General features: G+C 37.0%; 2 protein-coding genes across 2 annotated transcripts in view; one reads left to right on the forward strand and one right to left on the reverse strand.

The window, feature by feature from the left end:
• The window catches only part of nadka (NAD kinase a), a 415,064-nt gene that overhangs the window by 202,234 nt on the left and 195,330 nt on the right, over positions 1–17,500 (reverse strand). The gene's annotated exons all lie outside the window — the stretch shown is intronic.
• Positions 3,585–17,500, forward strand: part of nr5a1a (nuclear receptor subfamily 5, group A, member 1a) — an 18,264-nt gene continuing 4,348 nt past the window's right edge. The window contains exons 1-7 of the mRNA XM_079896270.1: positions 3,585–3,670; positions 4,910–5,047; positions 5,998–6,139; positions 8,527–8,999; positions 11,852–12,010; positions 15,466–15,585; positions 16,508–16,652. Of these exons, the coding sequence (XP_079752396.1) occupies positions 4,943–5,047; positions 5,998–6,139; positions 8,527–8,999; positions 11,852–12,010; positions 15,466–15,585; positions 16,508–16,652 (1,144 nt within the window). The 5' untranslated portion in view covers positions 3,585–3,670; positions 4,910–4,942. The remainder of the gene's footprint in view (positions 3,671–4,909; positions 5,048–5,997; positions 6,140–8,526; positions 9,000–11,851; positions 12,011–15,465; positions 15,586–16,507; positions 16,653–17,500) is intronic.

A 17,500-nucleotide genomic window follows, 5' to 3' on the forward strand; every position in this document is an offset into this window, starting at 1 on the left:
TCTGAAGCATGAGCACAGAGAGCTGGAAGTTCTCTTTCATGTCTTATTGTGTTTAAACTGTCAAATACATACAAGGTTATGTCAAAGACACACAAAATGCACAAACACAGGTGCTTATGTCTGTGAACATAATTAACGGGGAAAATAAAGCATGTGTAAATTATATCTGTGTATTAAAGTGAAAGCAGTGTAATACCTACTGCTATTGATGCTGTTAATATGAATCAAACAACAAAAGAAAAACTGAATCACTCATGGCTCTTGATTGAATAACTTAAGTAGCGTTAATAAGAATACATTTCTTACCTAAATAGTGCTGTTAAATGCTCTGTCGAGGAGATAAACAGTTCACTCAGCAGGGTCTATGCTAATCCGTTAGCAGTTGTGGGCGGGGCCTGTGTAATGTGACGTCACATTGCTTAGAAACATTTATTCTGAGACACTGCTAATGATTTATGTGGATTAAAAGAAAGGAGTGGGTAGATTTTTACCATTATAGGGTGGTTGTGTACACACACTGCCGATGCGCATTTATGTTCAAACATCAAAGTGAATTTTGCATAATAATATTAGCTAAATGCTAAAACTGAATAAAACTAAATGATCAAAAATTTGCGTTGTATTTACAATCCTGTGAGAACAGGGGGTTCAGCACTACTTCCCTCGCCCTGAAACACAAGGTGTTTTGGGAGCCTACGAGTGGAGTGTGTGAATATGATATTGCTCTTCAAGCAGCGTCCCGGTATATGACGGGGATTGTTTCTATATTGAGCCATACTCAGTGTGCCTTGTTGAAATGAACATCCTGTCAAGATATAATGCACTACTACTTCGGTAAATATATTTATACCGTATGTGTCCAAGGCTGCCTATGGAATTGGCCTTGCGACTGTCAAAACGTGAACTCGGCATTGTTGTTTATGGACAAAGTAAATCTTCCGAACAGGCACTAACGGGAAAAGAGCATTTTGTAGTTTTAGAAACCCTTCAAGGGCAAGAAATTTCTCAAAAATATCTCGACCCCTTTCCAGAACATCTCAGCTTGTTATAAACTATTGTATTTACCCCCGCAAAGGACAATGGGTGACGTATTTGCGTTTAAAAATGTGTTGTGACAGTATAGGGAAGTTGGACACAAATGCACACACTCTTCTTAATAATACAAATAATAATATTTTGTGCATGTTCCAGTTTGACCACAAATCTCATTCATTTATTTGAGGAGTACTACACCACATAAACAGTTAAAAAAACTGTTCATAATAATGCATCTACTTTTATAAAATGGTCTCTTAATAAAAATGTAAAGTGCCATCCTTCTGATAAAACCCATGATAAATATACAGAAATTTGATTAATACAAGATATTAAACATTTTGGGTTGGTCGAGAGACTGGATCTCTTGGAAAAACCCCTGTGCAGATTTTTATTTTTTTTAAATCCTACAACCAAAAACTATAGGCATACATTTCCCAAATTTCACACTAAGCCACATAGTAAATAATGAGTGTATGATATTTTGATATAATTCAGTGTAGCAAAATGTATCAGTGAACCAACTGACATTTCTTTTAGAGCTACTATAGAAATATATCAAGCAGACTTTAGGTTTCAAATGCTAAAACAATATAAAATACAGACCAATTGTGACACTTAATAGTTGTCGTAAATTAGGGGTGGGGGAGTGAAGTCAGTTCGCGGTCTTGCGCATGCTATTGATGTGATATTTTTTATATGCCATTTATTACGTGCATTTCGCGTCATAGCTGATAATAAAAGTGTGTTTAGTGCTGGACTTCTGAGAGCATCCAGACCCAGTCCAGAAGTATTCGTTAGATGGACGTTATTTGACTTGATCATCAGCATCTGTCTCCGTGCCTCCTCATCCTCTCACTATCAGACTCTGGTGTTTCAGTAGAGGACAGGAATGCTCGGCAAGCAGAAAATAGTCTCTCCGGAGTCAAAGCATCGCGTGATGTCTTCACTTAGAGCTTGATATCAGGGACTGAGCAGAGCCGGCATAACACCGCTAACCTTGACTGATACACACTATCACTGACTCTCACTGACTCCAGCGACACTGCGTGCGTTTAACACACACACAACACACACGAGCTATAGGAGCAGATCAGGTCTTCTTCAGCTGATCCTTGTCTGATACACACTCTCACTGACACTAGCGACACTAACACACATAGGCCTATAACACAAGCTCAGGAAAAAAGGTACACCTTTGTACCTAAAAAGTGCATATTAGTCTCTCAAAGGTACTTATTGGTACCAAAAGTGTACATTTTAGTACCTAAATGGTTCATATTAGAACCTTTTTGAAGGGTACCGTCCCAGTGACATCTTTTGTACCTTTAATTCTGGGGATGTGTGTGAGAGATCAGGTCTTCTTCAGCTGATACTTGAGTGTGAACAATTCAAAGCGAGCTATACACTTTATTCTGTAACGAATAAACACGATCAAATGATATGTCTACTTCTGTGCATATATTATGATATATGATTGCAAATGAAACATTAGATCCTCTCGTATTCTCTTGAGAGAATTACAAACTGTATTTAAAATGCACGTGACAAGTTCATAGAAATGTAATCTTTGTATTCATGTTGGTTTCATGCATTTTGTGAAACACGTGCTTTTATACAAATATCGGATTTGATGACTTCAAAATGTCAGTGTCTATTGCTGTAACCAGTAAAAAATATTTTTCTTTCATTTTCATACAATAATTCTTTTCAAAGACGTTCTCAAGGTAAAATCATTTTTTGAGTCATAGCCTATGAAGTTTTTTTTTTTTTATGTTTATTCCATTTCACCTGAACAAAACGTGCCTTTTCACAAATAGGCCTCAATAAATGTAACAAAAAAAAAAAAAAAAAAAAAAATGAATAGGCCTATATATATATATATATATATATATATATATATATATATATATATATATATATATATATATATATAGGCTATATAAAATCTTCATCATAAAAATGTAGGCCTATTCAAACCTGAATCATGCTGTATGTATTTTTGTTAATATACCCGGTCGGGGGGGAAAAATGAGCGTCACGTAATTAATTAGCCTAAACAATTTTTTAACGCATTTTTAATATCTTCATAAAACCCAAACTTTGACCGTTACATGTATTCTGTCTATCTCTGAGAGAGCAGGCTAACTTTGTTTTAAGTCTTTGTGTATCTTAAATAGGACAACCTTGACTGTCATGTCATACAAATATTTTGGTTTGGCCAACATAATTATATCAGAAAATAATTAGCCTAGCCTATATAATTCGATAATTATAAGCTACAATATTTTCAAAACAATTAAAACCAGAGAGAATACAATAATAAAAATAAGAACAAAATTTAAACAACAATTTGTTTTTGCATTATATCAGGATCTTTGTTATTGTACCAATCGATCAATGGTGTAGAGTTTTTTTTTTTTTTTTTTTTTTTTTTTTGCGGGACTGATAATAAAACGCCTGGAGCGCGCATCATCTGTCACATGAGCGCGCTATCCAATGAAGACCTCTCCAGTCGTGTGAAGAAGAAGCGCAGACCCGAGAAGACCTGAGACCTGTTAGATTCACTCCTGGAGTTTCTGAACGACTGATCGGACCGTGTTTCATCGTCTGAAGACGCTCACACACATTAATGGTGAGTCTCTACATTATCTGGTTGAAAAACAATTATTCTGAAGAGACTCTGTTCGAAAACGAGCTTCATTTTTGGACTCGTTTCTCATCGTCACGCATTTTAAGTTTCAGTTCTCACGCTGTGATGCACAATTATTATGATGAAAATATCGAAATACAGACTGTGGATTAATACTGATAATCGAAGCACGAGCTTCTCGTCTATAATATAAGAGTGTTTCAAACTGCGCAGTATTTCCCTATAATGTGAATGCATCATTAAAATATCTTATTTAAAAGGTTATTCTGCTGGTGAATCGCACAAATAGCCTGAATTCAGAACGAGTTTCATTCGATATGCATTTTCATTTAAAGACATGTAGTTAAACATCATGAAATATCACCAGAAAGAGTTTAATTTATAGGTTATGCATTGCAGATTCAGTTGTGGGAATAAATAGCCTGCTTAATAAACTGACACATTAACTGAAAAGGTTATTAAAGGGAAATGTGAATCATTTCTTATAAGAATTTGTTTCCATTAAGCTTTTTTTTTTTTTTAATCAAGCTTAGCTTTTTCCATCATTATACTATTTCCTTATTTAATAATATTGCAGTGCTTTAACTCAAAACAAGGACATTTTCTGTATCATATTCACAAAACATTCAGAAAACTAATTCGATTAAAAAGGTTTTTAAAAAGAGAAGAAATTAGCCGAACGATAAACTCCACCAAAACTCAACTATTCGGTTTTCTATAGTGTGCAGGCCTATTGAAGAATGAAACTATTTATTTATCAATAAATTAAATTAATAAAAACAGTATGCTAATCCTACAATCAAATATTTAAAATTATTATTAGAATAGGCTATTAGAATTATAAAGCGCGTAGGCTGTGTGTGTGTGTGTGTGTGTGTGTGTGTGTGTGTGTGTGTGTGTGTGCGTGTGTGTGGTCAGGAGACATGACAGGAGTCAATATGATAAAACCCCATCTTTCCTCTGCGTGCCCAGAAGTAAAACAGATATTTTATGAGCTCTAGATCTCTAGCATTATTAATTTTGTTCATAACACCTTTTGATCACTCACTGTCGTCGCTGTATTTGATCGCGCTGAGGTCGAGTATTTTACAGTGCGATGAAGTTGTTTTGTGGATCTGATGTTTAGATTAACACTGTTGCCAGAATGCACGTGCACATAACCAGTCTTTATTTCTCTTTATATCATTATCAATATTAATTTTCAGAATGTTCTGTCCTCAGCGTCTGTCCGAGAAGCAGTGAGCGAGGACTGTGATGATGGAGTTCACCGCAGATGTGGAGCTGGAGGAACAGTGTCCTGTGTGTGGAGATAAAGTGTCCGGCTATCATTACGGTCTTCTGACCTGCGAAAGCTGTAAGGTACGATCTCATCATATTTCTCTGTACGCGTCTAGAGCGCGTTATAGTTATGAACCAGTTTATGTGCACTGAAAAAAAATAGGCGAATTATTTTATTTGAGCTATAATTTGTTACGCTTTATTTTAAGGTGTCATTGTTACAGTGTAATTATACATCTAAGTACTGAGTAATATTAAGCAACTACATGTACTTACTATAGGATTAGGGTAGGATTAGGGTTTGGTTGAGGGTTAGTTGCATGTAATTATACATAATTTACTGTTATTACTATGGTAAGCACATGTAACATATAAGGACACTGTAAAATAAAGTGTTACCCTAATGTTATGAAAAGCATTACTATGTAACAATCTTTGTTCATTAGCCTATATTAATGAAACTGATTTATTATTAATAATATTTTTTAGTTGTATCATGTATGCAAATACATACTGGATTTAAAAAACTGACTACACTCTAAAAAATGTGAACCACATGAACCATTTGTTTCCCCAAAGAACCTTTTAATGAGCAGATCTTAAAATAACCATATTTTTACTCATTTTAATCATCTAAAGAATCTTTTTCCACTATAAAGAACCTTTTATGCGATGGAAAGATTCCATGGATGTCAAACGTTCTTTCAAGAGTGTAGAGGGTAACATTTTATTTTACAGTGTTCTTGTTACAGTGTATAGTAATCACTATAAATTATGCACAATTACACGCAACTAACCCTAAACCAAAGCCTAACCCTATAGTAAGTACATGTAGTTAATTATTATTACTCAGTCATTAAATGTATAATTACACTGTAACAATGACACCTTAAAATAAGATCTAGATCAATGTTCCTGTAAAAAAAGCCCAAACTAATTTCTAAGATTTCCTTTTAATTTAGAACAGATTACAATGCAACCGTTTCTTTAACAGCTGACAGAATATAATCCTTTATGCCTGATCATAACAGGGTTTCTTCAAGAGGACGGTTCAGAATAACAAGAGATACACGTGCACACAGAACCAGGACTGTGGCATCGACAAAACCCAGCGCAAGAGATGCCCGTTCTGCCGCTTCCAGAAGTGCCTGAGCGTCGGCATGAGGCTCGAGGGTGAGAACACACACACGCACACACACACACACTCACGCAGCCTCGTGTCAAGGAGCCACCACGAATGTCCTGATTATATTACTGTCTGCTGAGTGTTGGGACGTAGCCCAATATAATGCTTATTAAATGATATTATATCATGTGTTATATAGGTATGAAGGTCTTGAGAGTGAGCATCACTCCTCACTCAGTAAAAAAATCAGTTACACTTTAATTAACTACATGTATTTCTGTATAATTAGGGTTAGTTGCATGTACCTATGCATCATTTACTGTTATTGCTATAGTTACTACATGTGTAACAGACAGAATAAAGTGTTACAAGGTGTCTTTGTTACACTGTAATTATATATTTAAGTACTGCGTAATAATAAACAACTACATGTACTTAGGGTTAGGATTAGGGTTTTAGTATTAGTTGCATGTAATTATGCATAATTTACTGTTATTATAGTATGTAGCATATGTAACAATGACACTGTAGAATAAAGTGTTACCAAACTGACATCCACTCATAGATGTATTAAATCTGTAACGCATCTAAATTGGCCTTAATCAACTTAAAAGTAATAAATAACATGTGTCTTGACACTTTGTGCAACATGTAGATTTATATTAGTTAACAAACTGTTTTTTGGCCCAATTATATCGTCTTCCAAACCCATTTGAATGATTATTTGGTGTAAAACGTTGTGTTATTTGTGTGCGGCGCGCGCGATTCCCAGGCCGAGTGCAGAGAAGCACCTGTTTCCGCGCGCGCCTGTGACACATTCCTCACGCGCTGATAAGACTCGCGGATTCATGGAGACTCACCAAAACCACAGCGGAAAATATCCATATGAAGAGAAATATCCACTTGCCTTCGCCCTGACTTACTAAAGCAAAACCGTGCCAAGCATTCCTTGCTTTATTTGGCTTTTTAATCACTCTTCTCCTAAAATATCCCCTTTATCCGATGAAGAGTACATCTGCAAGATGTAAATAATATATAATGTGTCTTTAATACTATGAACTAACATTTAAATCAATCATGTGAGTGCCTAGAAAACATGCCTAGAAATCTTCACCCTTTATTCAAATATTATTCAAAATTTGGGTAACACTTTATTTTAATAACATATTTGTTAATAATGACCTTCAAGTTCAAAATATGAGGAAAATATTTGGTTGCACTTTGTTTTAAGGGGTCATTGTTACAGTGTGATTATATATTTAAGTACTGAGTAATATTAATTTACTACATGTACTTACTATAGGGTTTGGGTTTGGTGTATGTAATTATGCATCATATATAGCAATAACTTGCATGTAACAAGGACACGGTTAAATAAAGTGTTACCAAAATTCTTTGGACTTTGTTAGTATATTGCATTGTACATTTTTGTGATAATAACGCAAAGAAACATGCCAAATTGTGCCGACATGAGTTTTGTCCAGGCTGTCATACAAAGAAATTATGAACAAGAGAGAACCAACAAAATATGAATAACTGATTATGTTGTAGTTAGTGCATGCTTTTTCCTCTCAGCTTTTTGTTTTGCATAGTAAAATAAAACCTGTAGCTTTTTTGCCGAATAATTTTTTGCCAAATAATTTTGTCAGATAAAAAACATGTTTAGTGTTTTGTTCGTTCCTCATATTTAAAGTATTAAAAAAAAAATTGGTTTATCTTTATTTTACTGTGTCCTTGTTACACGTTATATGTAGTTACTTTAGTAAATTAACTAAATAATTAAAAAATTTGTTAATTAACTAAAAAACAATTTTAATAAATTGTGCATAATTACATGCAACTAACCCCAAACCAAACCCTATAGTAAGTACATGTAGTTAATTATTATTACTCAGTACTTAAATGTATAATTACACTGTAACACGGACACCTTGAAATAAGTTGTACCCCTTTATTTTAAGGTGTCGTTACAGTGTAATTATACATTCAATGACTGAGTAATATGAATTATCTACATGTACAGTACTTACTATAGGGTTAGGATCAGGGTTAGTTGCATGTAATTAAGCACAATTTATAGTAATTACTATAGTTACTACATGTAACGTGTGTAACAAAGACACAAAAATAAAGTGTTACCTAATAAAGTGTAACCGTTTATTTTAAGGTGTCCGTGTTACAGTGTAATTATACATTTAATGACTGAGATTTAATGTACTTACTATAGGGTTAGGGTTGGTTTAAAGTTAGTTGCATGCTATTATGCACAATAATTACAGTACATGTAACGTGTAACAAGGACACTGTACGATACTGTTACCGAGTTTTGCAACACAACATCAACACAATAAGCACATATATAGTAGTTAAGGACATCTAATATAAAGTGTGTTATAAGTTTGACTGCATCCTGTCGCTCTCTCTCTTTTCCCAGCTGTCCGTGCGGATCGAATGCGAGGGGGAAGGAACAAGTTCGGGCCCATGTACAAGCGCGACCGTGCGCTGAAACAGCAGAAGAGAGCTTTAATCAGAGCCAGCGGCTTTAAAATGGAGGGCAACCCGACCCTCTTGTCCAGCGGTCAGACTGAGTACTCTCATCCCGGGTCGCTCTCGGTCCTCCAGCCCCCGCCTCTCTCGTCTCCGGAGTACGAGTGTCCTCCTCTCTGTCCTCCAGCCCTGAGTGTGGCGCTGCAGAGCTACGGCTCATTCCCAGCTCAGTACCAGTACAGCGCTCCCAGGTCCATTAAAGCGGAGTACCCGGATGTGTACTCCAGTTCTCCAGACTCCTCTCTGGGATACCCGTACCCTGACGGCTGCATGCCCGAGTCCCCTCACTCCAGTCCCATGAACCCCGGGCTTCCCCCGCTGGTGCTGGAGCTCGTCAGCTACGACCCGGATGAGGAGCAGGTACGAATCATCAGCTGGAGTTATAAATGAGACAGTGCACACCTATACTTTATATTAGGTGTCTTTAACGATCAGTAACTAAAAGTAATTTTTAGGTACAAATAGGGCTGTCAAATAAATATTAGAATTTCGAATATTTGTCGATTAAAAAAAAAACTGCACATTCAAATTTTTGGTGTGTCATGATGATGTAGCGGATGCGGTTTGTTTCTGTTAGTTTATCCAGTATACAGCAGGTGTGGCTGCGTTGTTAATCTGACAAATGTCGTAAAAAGGCTCTTCCTGCTGACGAAAACCCACGATCATAAATCGTGCAACGTCTTACTTGACCATACTCGCATACTCTGGTGTTTTGTAGATGTAGTGAGTAGAAGTTGTTTCTGAATGGCAGTTTGCTCATGTAGTTCATTACGCTGTGTGTTGAAGCGTGTTTTCTCAGGTTACTGATGCACTTACAAAGTTTTATTCACTATTGTAAACTGATTTTCCTTCCTTGCATGCACATTAAGGAAATTATATTTGATTTAAGAACAGTTGTTTATGCACTTTAAAAAGTGAATGTCAGTTCATTTCAATAAAAGATGCGATGCTTGATTTGGTTTATTTGCTTATTGCGCTCGCGTGCGCCCTCTTGTGGGCATAGGAGACAATACAGGACTTTTTTTCTCTAACATTAAGTATTGCCTTTAGAATTCGAATATAACTCGAATTTTGCTGATATTTAAGAAAGAAATTCGAATTTAGCTTTTCAGCCATTTTGACAGCCCTAGGTACAATGACTTTATTTTACAGTGTCATTGTTACATTTGTTACATGCAGTTACTATAGTAAAAACTATGCATAATTACATGCAACTAACCCTAAACCAATCCAAACCCTAATCCTAACCCTATAATAAGTGCATTCTGTAGCGGCCTTTCACAGACAGCAACATAGTGTCGTCCCAGATCCGGCCCACATCTGGTAAGCGTGGAATCCACATGTACCAGATGTGCGTTTATAAATAGACTATTAGGAGTGTAATATGAGATAACATTGTTGAATTTAACAAAGATACAGTAATTGCAGTTGCATTGCATGAAATGCTTGCCTGTCTTTTTTCCTCATATGGGAGACGGTCCTCCAAACAGCAAAGATCGCCTCTGAGTACATGTAGTTACTTAAAGGGATAGTTCACTTTGAAATTAAATTTTGGTATGTTTTAGCTTACCTCAAGGGCATTCAAGATGTAGGTGTCTTTTTTTCCGCAGTAGTTTCAATTTTGATATTTTTAGGTCAAACCGTTCTTGTCTGTCAGTCATTTAATGCAGGTCTGTGGTCACTGTCTCAAAGAGCATGCACAGAGTCCAAATTAAAACAATTCCCCATCGTCCAAATTAAACAATTCCCCATCGTAAGTACACATTGATGGCCTAAGATACGAAACGAGCGGATTGTGTGAAAAAACGAACAGTATTTATATCGTTTTTACCTCTTGTACACAGCCACGTCCAAGTGATCTGAGGGCGCGAGCGCATCCTGGTGTGTGTCGTGTACGCAGACTGGTGCATAGATATATACATTAGATGTTGCCTTGGCTACGGCATTCGTTAAGAACTGCGTAGCCAAGGCGACATCTAGTGTATATATCTATGCACCAGTCTGCATCAGATCACTTGGACGTGGCTGTGTTATAAGAGGTAAAAACGATATAAATATACTGTTCGTTTTTTCACACAAACCGCTCGTTTCGTGTCTTAGACCATCAATGTGTACTTACGATGGGGAATTGTTTAATTTGGACGATGGGGAATTGTTTAATTTGGACTCTGTGCATGCTCTTTGAGACAGTGACCACAGACCTGCATGATATGACTGTCAGACAAGAACGGTTTGACATAAAAATATCAAAATTGAAACTACTGCGGAAAAAAAGACACCTACATCTTGGATGCCCTTGAGGTAAGCTAAAACATACCAAAATTTAATTTCAAAGTGAACTATCCCTTTAATATTACTCAGTTCTTAAATGTATAGGACGTTAATTTGGACAACATTTGGATGTTAACTAATGGGACCATATTGTAAAGTGGGGACACTGTGAACAATTATTTTCATGATTTGTTATCACAACATTTTTTCTTTTGTCAAATCAACTAAGATAATTCATGTGGCTCAGATAACATAATATATTGAGTTTCTGTTGATTAAACCAATCTTCTTCATTGTATTAACTCAAATTTTAAATGTCAAAGAACTCAACATTTTAATGCAACCAGGACCAGGTTACTTACTTTTTTTATGTTAAACCAACAATATTTTTGTACAGTCACTTTAGTTTAGGGTCCAATTCTCTTAACTAGTTGCTTACTAGCATGCATATCACTAGGATATTGACTGTTTATTAGTTTATTAGCATGGCCATATTCTACATCCCTTAATCCTAAACTTAATGACCTTACTAACTATTAATAAGCAGTAATCATAGTTAATAGTTGGACCCTTAACTAAAGTATGAACATAGAGGTGTTGCTATTTTTTCTTTAATATGTTGTATTTTTTTAATGGTATAAACAATATTCACCTCTGAATTTTGCACCATTTATTTCCACATAAAATAATACATTTTATTAATAACACATTTCATGCTATTTTTCAATGAATGCAATATTTAAGTTGAAAACAGAGTGAAGGTATTTAATATCACTCACTATTCTTATCAAAAACTAACTTTAGCTGGACAATAACTTTATTCTAGAGTTTATTCTGTTTCATTAATCTCCTATTATCACTGTAAAGCTGCTTTGAAATAATCTCCATGGTTAAAGCGCTATATAAATGAAGGTGACTTGACTGATTCCCTGTGTTTGCAGGTGCGAGGGAAGATCTGTGCGTATCTCCACCAGGAGCAAAGCGGCCGAGGGAAGCTGGACAAACCTCGAGCCTTCAGTCTGCTGTGCGTCATGGCGGATCAGACGCTCTTCTCCATTGTGGAGTGGGCAAGAAGCTGTGTCTTCTTCAAGGAACTAAAGGTACAGATCCGAGATAAGTCCATCATCCCAATAAATGTTTTGTCTAATAAAAGCCAAAGTATTTGGGAGAAAGTCTGCTATTTTGTCGCCGAATGGTGTATCTCCGTGAAAGATAACGCTGGGGGACGCCGAGGCATTCAGATACTCTCGTCAAGCAGCTTTAAAACTAAGATTACATTTGAATGTTTCGATTTTTGTGGTAGCATGGCTGATATCTGCGTTGAAGCGTCAAAGTCAGGAATTCTTGCTCGCTCTCCAAAGGTTTTGACTGGCTGTTAATGGAGTTTTAGCTAAATATATCAGATCTGGTCACTCAGTTGCAGTTCACATCAGGGAGTGTTGCTGCTAATCATTCATTCCCAAACAGATACAGTGTTGAATCCGCTCCGCTCTGACCTCTTATGAACAACATACAGTCAAACCAAACATTATTCAGACACCAGATATCATTTTTGATATGTTTTTACTAGTGGGTGCAGGACACTATAGTTCATTTCTGTAAGTGAGGAGAGCAAAATAAAGTAAAGTGTGACATTATACCCAATAATTCTTCATACAGAGACTACCAGTGAAATTTATACAAATTTGGGCCCGGAAATGATTCAGACACTTTGAGCTGATCATGTTTTTTCTTTAATTGCTAATGCTCTTTTTACACACAGACTGAACACAATGAAGCATTGCTTGGTGATTGGTTGAGCTAAACTGGTATTATCTAATTGTGTAGTTAAATTTAACAGCTGACAGATATTCAACATAATTCATGTGTGAGATAGAAACAGAAGGACGGACAAAACCAGTCAAATATCAACTGAGTTCTGATTTTCTAAACTATCACGAAGAAACTGTGATAATGTGAGAAATGTTGAAGGTGTCTGAATAAATGTTGTTTTTGACTGTACATTACAGCGAATATCCCGTCGATGAGTGCCTGCATGCTGGAATGAATTCAAGCAAATCGTGTAGAATTTGGAACTTTGTTTTTGCACATTCACACCTGCGTGACCGTCGCATTCCATTCTGTCGCCATGGCAACTAGCATCAGGATTCCGAGTGATGCGTAAAATGTTTCAGTTTTTGAAAATGCACGCCAGATTAATTACATTCCGCGCAGAAGATAACTCAGGAATCCCATGCAACGCTCCCTCTCCGCCGCATTGTTCCCGACGGTGCATTCGGACTCAAAAGGGCTTTATTAAACTCAGGGTTGTGTACGTCCTGTTCGGTCTGTGCACGACAATCTGAAGTGTGCCACTCGTGCGAGTGAGGTCAAGTGGGACGGATTAGATGTGGATATATGGTTCGAGTGATTGTGTCTGTGCTGAGGTTGATGTATGTGGCGCTACACTTCTATTAGAGTTTTCCTGAACACTGACACAGTGTGGCCTTCAAAAGCAGAGCGCTGAAAACACACAGGGTCAGTGGGGGAGGAAGACGTGGGACTGATGAAGGACGAGAGGTCATCGTCTGACGCTCGTAAATACAGCGCTCGTTTTATGATCTCGTTCTGCTCAGACGTTCATCTGTACGCGAGGGTTGCACTGCTGTGGATGTTTGAGTTAAACCAACTGGACGTCACACATTTATTATTGTTTTGGTCTTTCATTGAGTGGGGAATTGTCGTAAAGCCTTTGACATATTTCGATTTAGTTTTTAGATCATGTATGAAATATCTATTCCTATTCTTGAAGACTTTTTTGGGCTGCTTAATGCCGTTTCTGGACCCGGGCTTTCTCACACACACTCATTTACGCAGCTTTGTGACCGAGCACTCGTCTGTTTACGAACCCAAACCATGACTTTCTTTCTACTGTGGAACGCAAAGGAATCTATATTTTGAAAAATATATTTTACGTTTTTTTTTGACAATACAAGGCAAGTGAAAGATGAACATTAAATGAAAAATATCTTCTTGTGTTTTCAACCATACAATTAAAGTCAATGGGGTCCAAAACAACACTGAATTGTTTTGGTATTATATACTAGTGAAGTATTTATTTTTATATTTTCATTTTTCAATTGCATATGCTTTTGTCATTTCCATTAATTTTTTAGATTTCTATTTAGCTTTAAATAATTTTTTGTAATTTTAGTACTTATTTAAAATTAGAAATGAAAAAGTTTTTTGTTAACTTTATTTTAATTGGTGAAAACAAAATTTTCATTGTTTTAATTATTGATGACACTAAATCTCATTGTATAGACTGAAAGACAACGGCTGCGTCTGAAATCGCTTGAGTAGACACTTATCTTGAATAATAAGTAATTACTTCACGACCACTAAACAAGTACATTCTATATAGTATGAATGTAATCTGGACGTACTACATCCGCCATGTTGTCATTATCATGTTGTCATTATCGCTTCACTGTTATTCATCAATCCTCTCCTGTGGCCTCATGGGATAGTAAAGTGTCCATCACATACACACTTCATCTCACCAGAAGTTTTAGGTCATCCGGGTGCATTTCACCTAATTTTTTATGAGCACTGTGATCTCAGACATACTTCTTTTGTCACACACTGTTTTTCGCCTATAGTAGGGAAGTGTGTGATTTCGGACACAGCCCATTTTCCACAGAAGAAAGTAAGTCAATAGGTTTGGAACGACAAGAGGGCGAGTGAATGAATGAATTATCCCTTTAAGTGTCAGGGACTGGTGTTGTTGTTAGTTTGGTGACACTTGTGTGTTTGAGTGTGTAATCATGTGTGCTTCTGTCTGTCTTTGGTTTATTTTCTGTCCCGTGGGTTTGTGTGTCCTGTGCCAGATCATCATCTATGTTATCGTGCGGAAGTCTTGTCTGTTTGTCGTGTCTTGCTCCAGTCCTGTGTTTCTCCCTGACTGGGGAGGTTTAAGGTTTGTTCTGGTTATTTTTGGATTAAAATAACGCCCTCAAAGTCCTCACAATTCTTGACCCGCACCTGACACTTAAAGTCCCACTGTGGAGAAAATCCAGCTTTTAATGTTGTTTATGTGTCTATGTGGTGTTTTTAATATGTTTTAAGACAAACCATGTGTAAATTCATAAGTCGACAGCATTGCTGAGTATTTCCTCCTTAAAACTGCAGTGAACCAAAGACAGTCTCAAAAACACGCTTTGAAATCGCTGGTGTTTCTGACGTCACAAACTACCTTGTAACCAATCAGATCAACGTGTGATCGTCAACCAGTGGATCTCTGAGCTGAGTGAGTGAGTGGAGGCGGGGCTCATTTGCATATTCATAGAGCCGGGTATACTAAATGAGGCAAGGGTGTCGAGTTACAGTCAAGATATTTTAAGGCATTTTTTTAAGGAAAAAAACTTTTAAATATGTAATTTTGGTGATCGAAGAGACGAAGACGAGTTTTAAGGATTTAAACTGATTGACTACAGGGGTACTACAGGCTTTAAATCGGTATCATAGAGGCCTGATACTGTGAGCCCATTACAGCTCTTCTTTTCCCATGATTCAGGTTGGAGATCAGATGCGACTGCTGCATAACTGCTGGAGCGAGCTGTTGCTTCTCGATCACATCTGCAGACAGGTGCATCATGGGAGAGACAACAGTCTGCTGCTCATTACAGGACAGGAGGTGAGATTATCCAAACCTTCATTTATAATAACGTCATTATGGAAAAGCAGAACATTTCAGTACAAAGAGTCTAATGAATGGGGTATCCATGTTAAACGTCTCAAACAGGAAATGCTGATCTTGCATATTATGCTTTTGCATTCGTCAGTGATTCTTTGGCAGACTCTTAGTTAAAGTCCCACTGAAGTGCCTTGGATCGCGCAGCTTTGTTTGATGCGTTGATGTAATCTCCACTGAAACAGGAAGCTAAGGCGGGACATATTGAATGGCTCCTCCCCCTTTTCAAATAGCCAATAGCGTTTCATTTACAGACTGCGAGTCGTACTTGACGGCACCATGGAAGCGAATCTGAGCACTGATGATACTTTGGATTCAATAGTAGAAGTGTGAATAAATTCTAGCCATTTCATTCCTAACCAGCGTACAGTTGGAAAACTTCAGGAAACTCGAGCGTTTGAGCAACTGAACACACACTCAAACCCATATCGCTCCGTGATGAGTCAACGCTCGCTTTGGTCAGGTGGTGTTTATAGCATAGGGGCGGAGCTTTAGATTCTAGAGAGCATGTGATTGGACAAAAGATGTGATGAGAAGCTGAAGTCTGCGGTGATGTCATAAAAATCCCTGATCCATTTCAGCGAAAGTGCGAGACTAAGTTTTGAATGCTTAAATCTATTAAATGCAAATTTTGTCATTGTTTTGTCACACACCAGCTTATTCATAACCATAAGGCTAGCATATTCATACTAAAAGCTAAAAAACTTACATTTTGATTTCAGGAGGCCTTTAAAGAATGTGTCTCTTTCAGGCTTCTGCTGTGTTGTTATTTGGGCTTTTAATGCTCCAAACCTCATTGATGCATGAGTGAGGTTGTATAGGAACGCCTCATGTTGAAAGATCTGTGTGTGTGTGTGTGCTGTAGGTGGATCTGTCGGCGGTGTGTGACGCGGGACCGCCTCTGTCCAGTATGGTCCAGAGAGGACAGGATCTGGCCCGGAGGCTTCAGCTTCTTCAGGTGGACAGAAGAGAGATGGCCTGCCTGAAGTTCCTCATCCTCTTCAACCCCAGTGAGTCTGTGAGACACACACACACACACACACACACTGATGGAGGAACTACACACGGGGACTTCAGCGTGATTCAGACACTTTCCCCAAAAGTGTCCAAATATACCTGAATCCCCAATATTTTTTATAATAATAATAAACTTTATTTTCAATAGCGCCTTTAAAAGTTGCATCTCAAAGCGCTTCACAAAAATAAGAAAAAACAAAAGAGAAATATAACAATATAAAAAAAGCATTCATAAAAGAGAATGTCCAAATCATCCTGAATCCCCTGTACGTTTTAGTACACAGTGAGACACAGAAGCTGTGTTTCTATCCAAAGTTGTGAATTTAACTTTGGAATATCACAAAAGCAAAACATTTGCAAATAAAACCACTGTTTCCAAACCATGTGTTCAAGAGAAACATCGTCACTTGGGATTCTGGCAAAATATCAAATGGAAGTTTCTCTTTTCTCTCCGTCATAAATGAGTGTGTCTCAGAGCGTCAGACGAAACACAATAAACGCTGTCATGTTCTCGCGTTCGGATGCATTTTTTTTTAGTAATGCCAAGCTGCAAAATATTTGATTGGGTATAAATCACAGGTAAAAGTACTTTTAAGAACTCTTAATCCATATCCAGTAAATCATGAACATTTGATAGTCATTGGCTTTCAAATTTTGTTGTGGACAATAGGGAACAAAACAAGGATGAGAACCGCTGCCAACAGAAAACCAGTCATTCATTATTAGTTAAAAATAATACAAATAAGCTATTGCACATTTTAGTTAATACTGTTCAGGAATAAATAAAAAAACATTAAACAAAGATTTCTTTGTGACAACATGCCCCAATATAAAGGCTAGA

Source organism: Squalius cephalus (genome assembly GCF_949319135.1).
Source record: "Squalius cephalus genome assembly, chromosome: 16".
NCBI lineage: Eukaryota > Metazoa > Chordata > Actinopteri > Cypriniformes > Leuciscidae > Squalius > Squalius cephalus.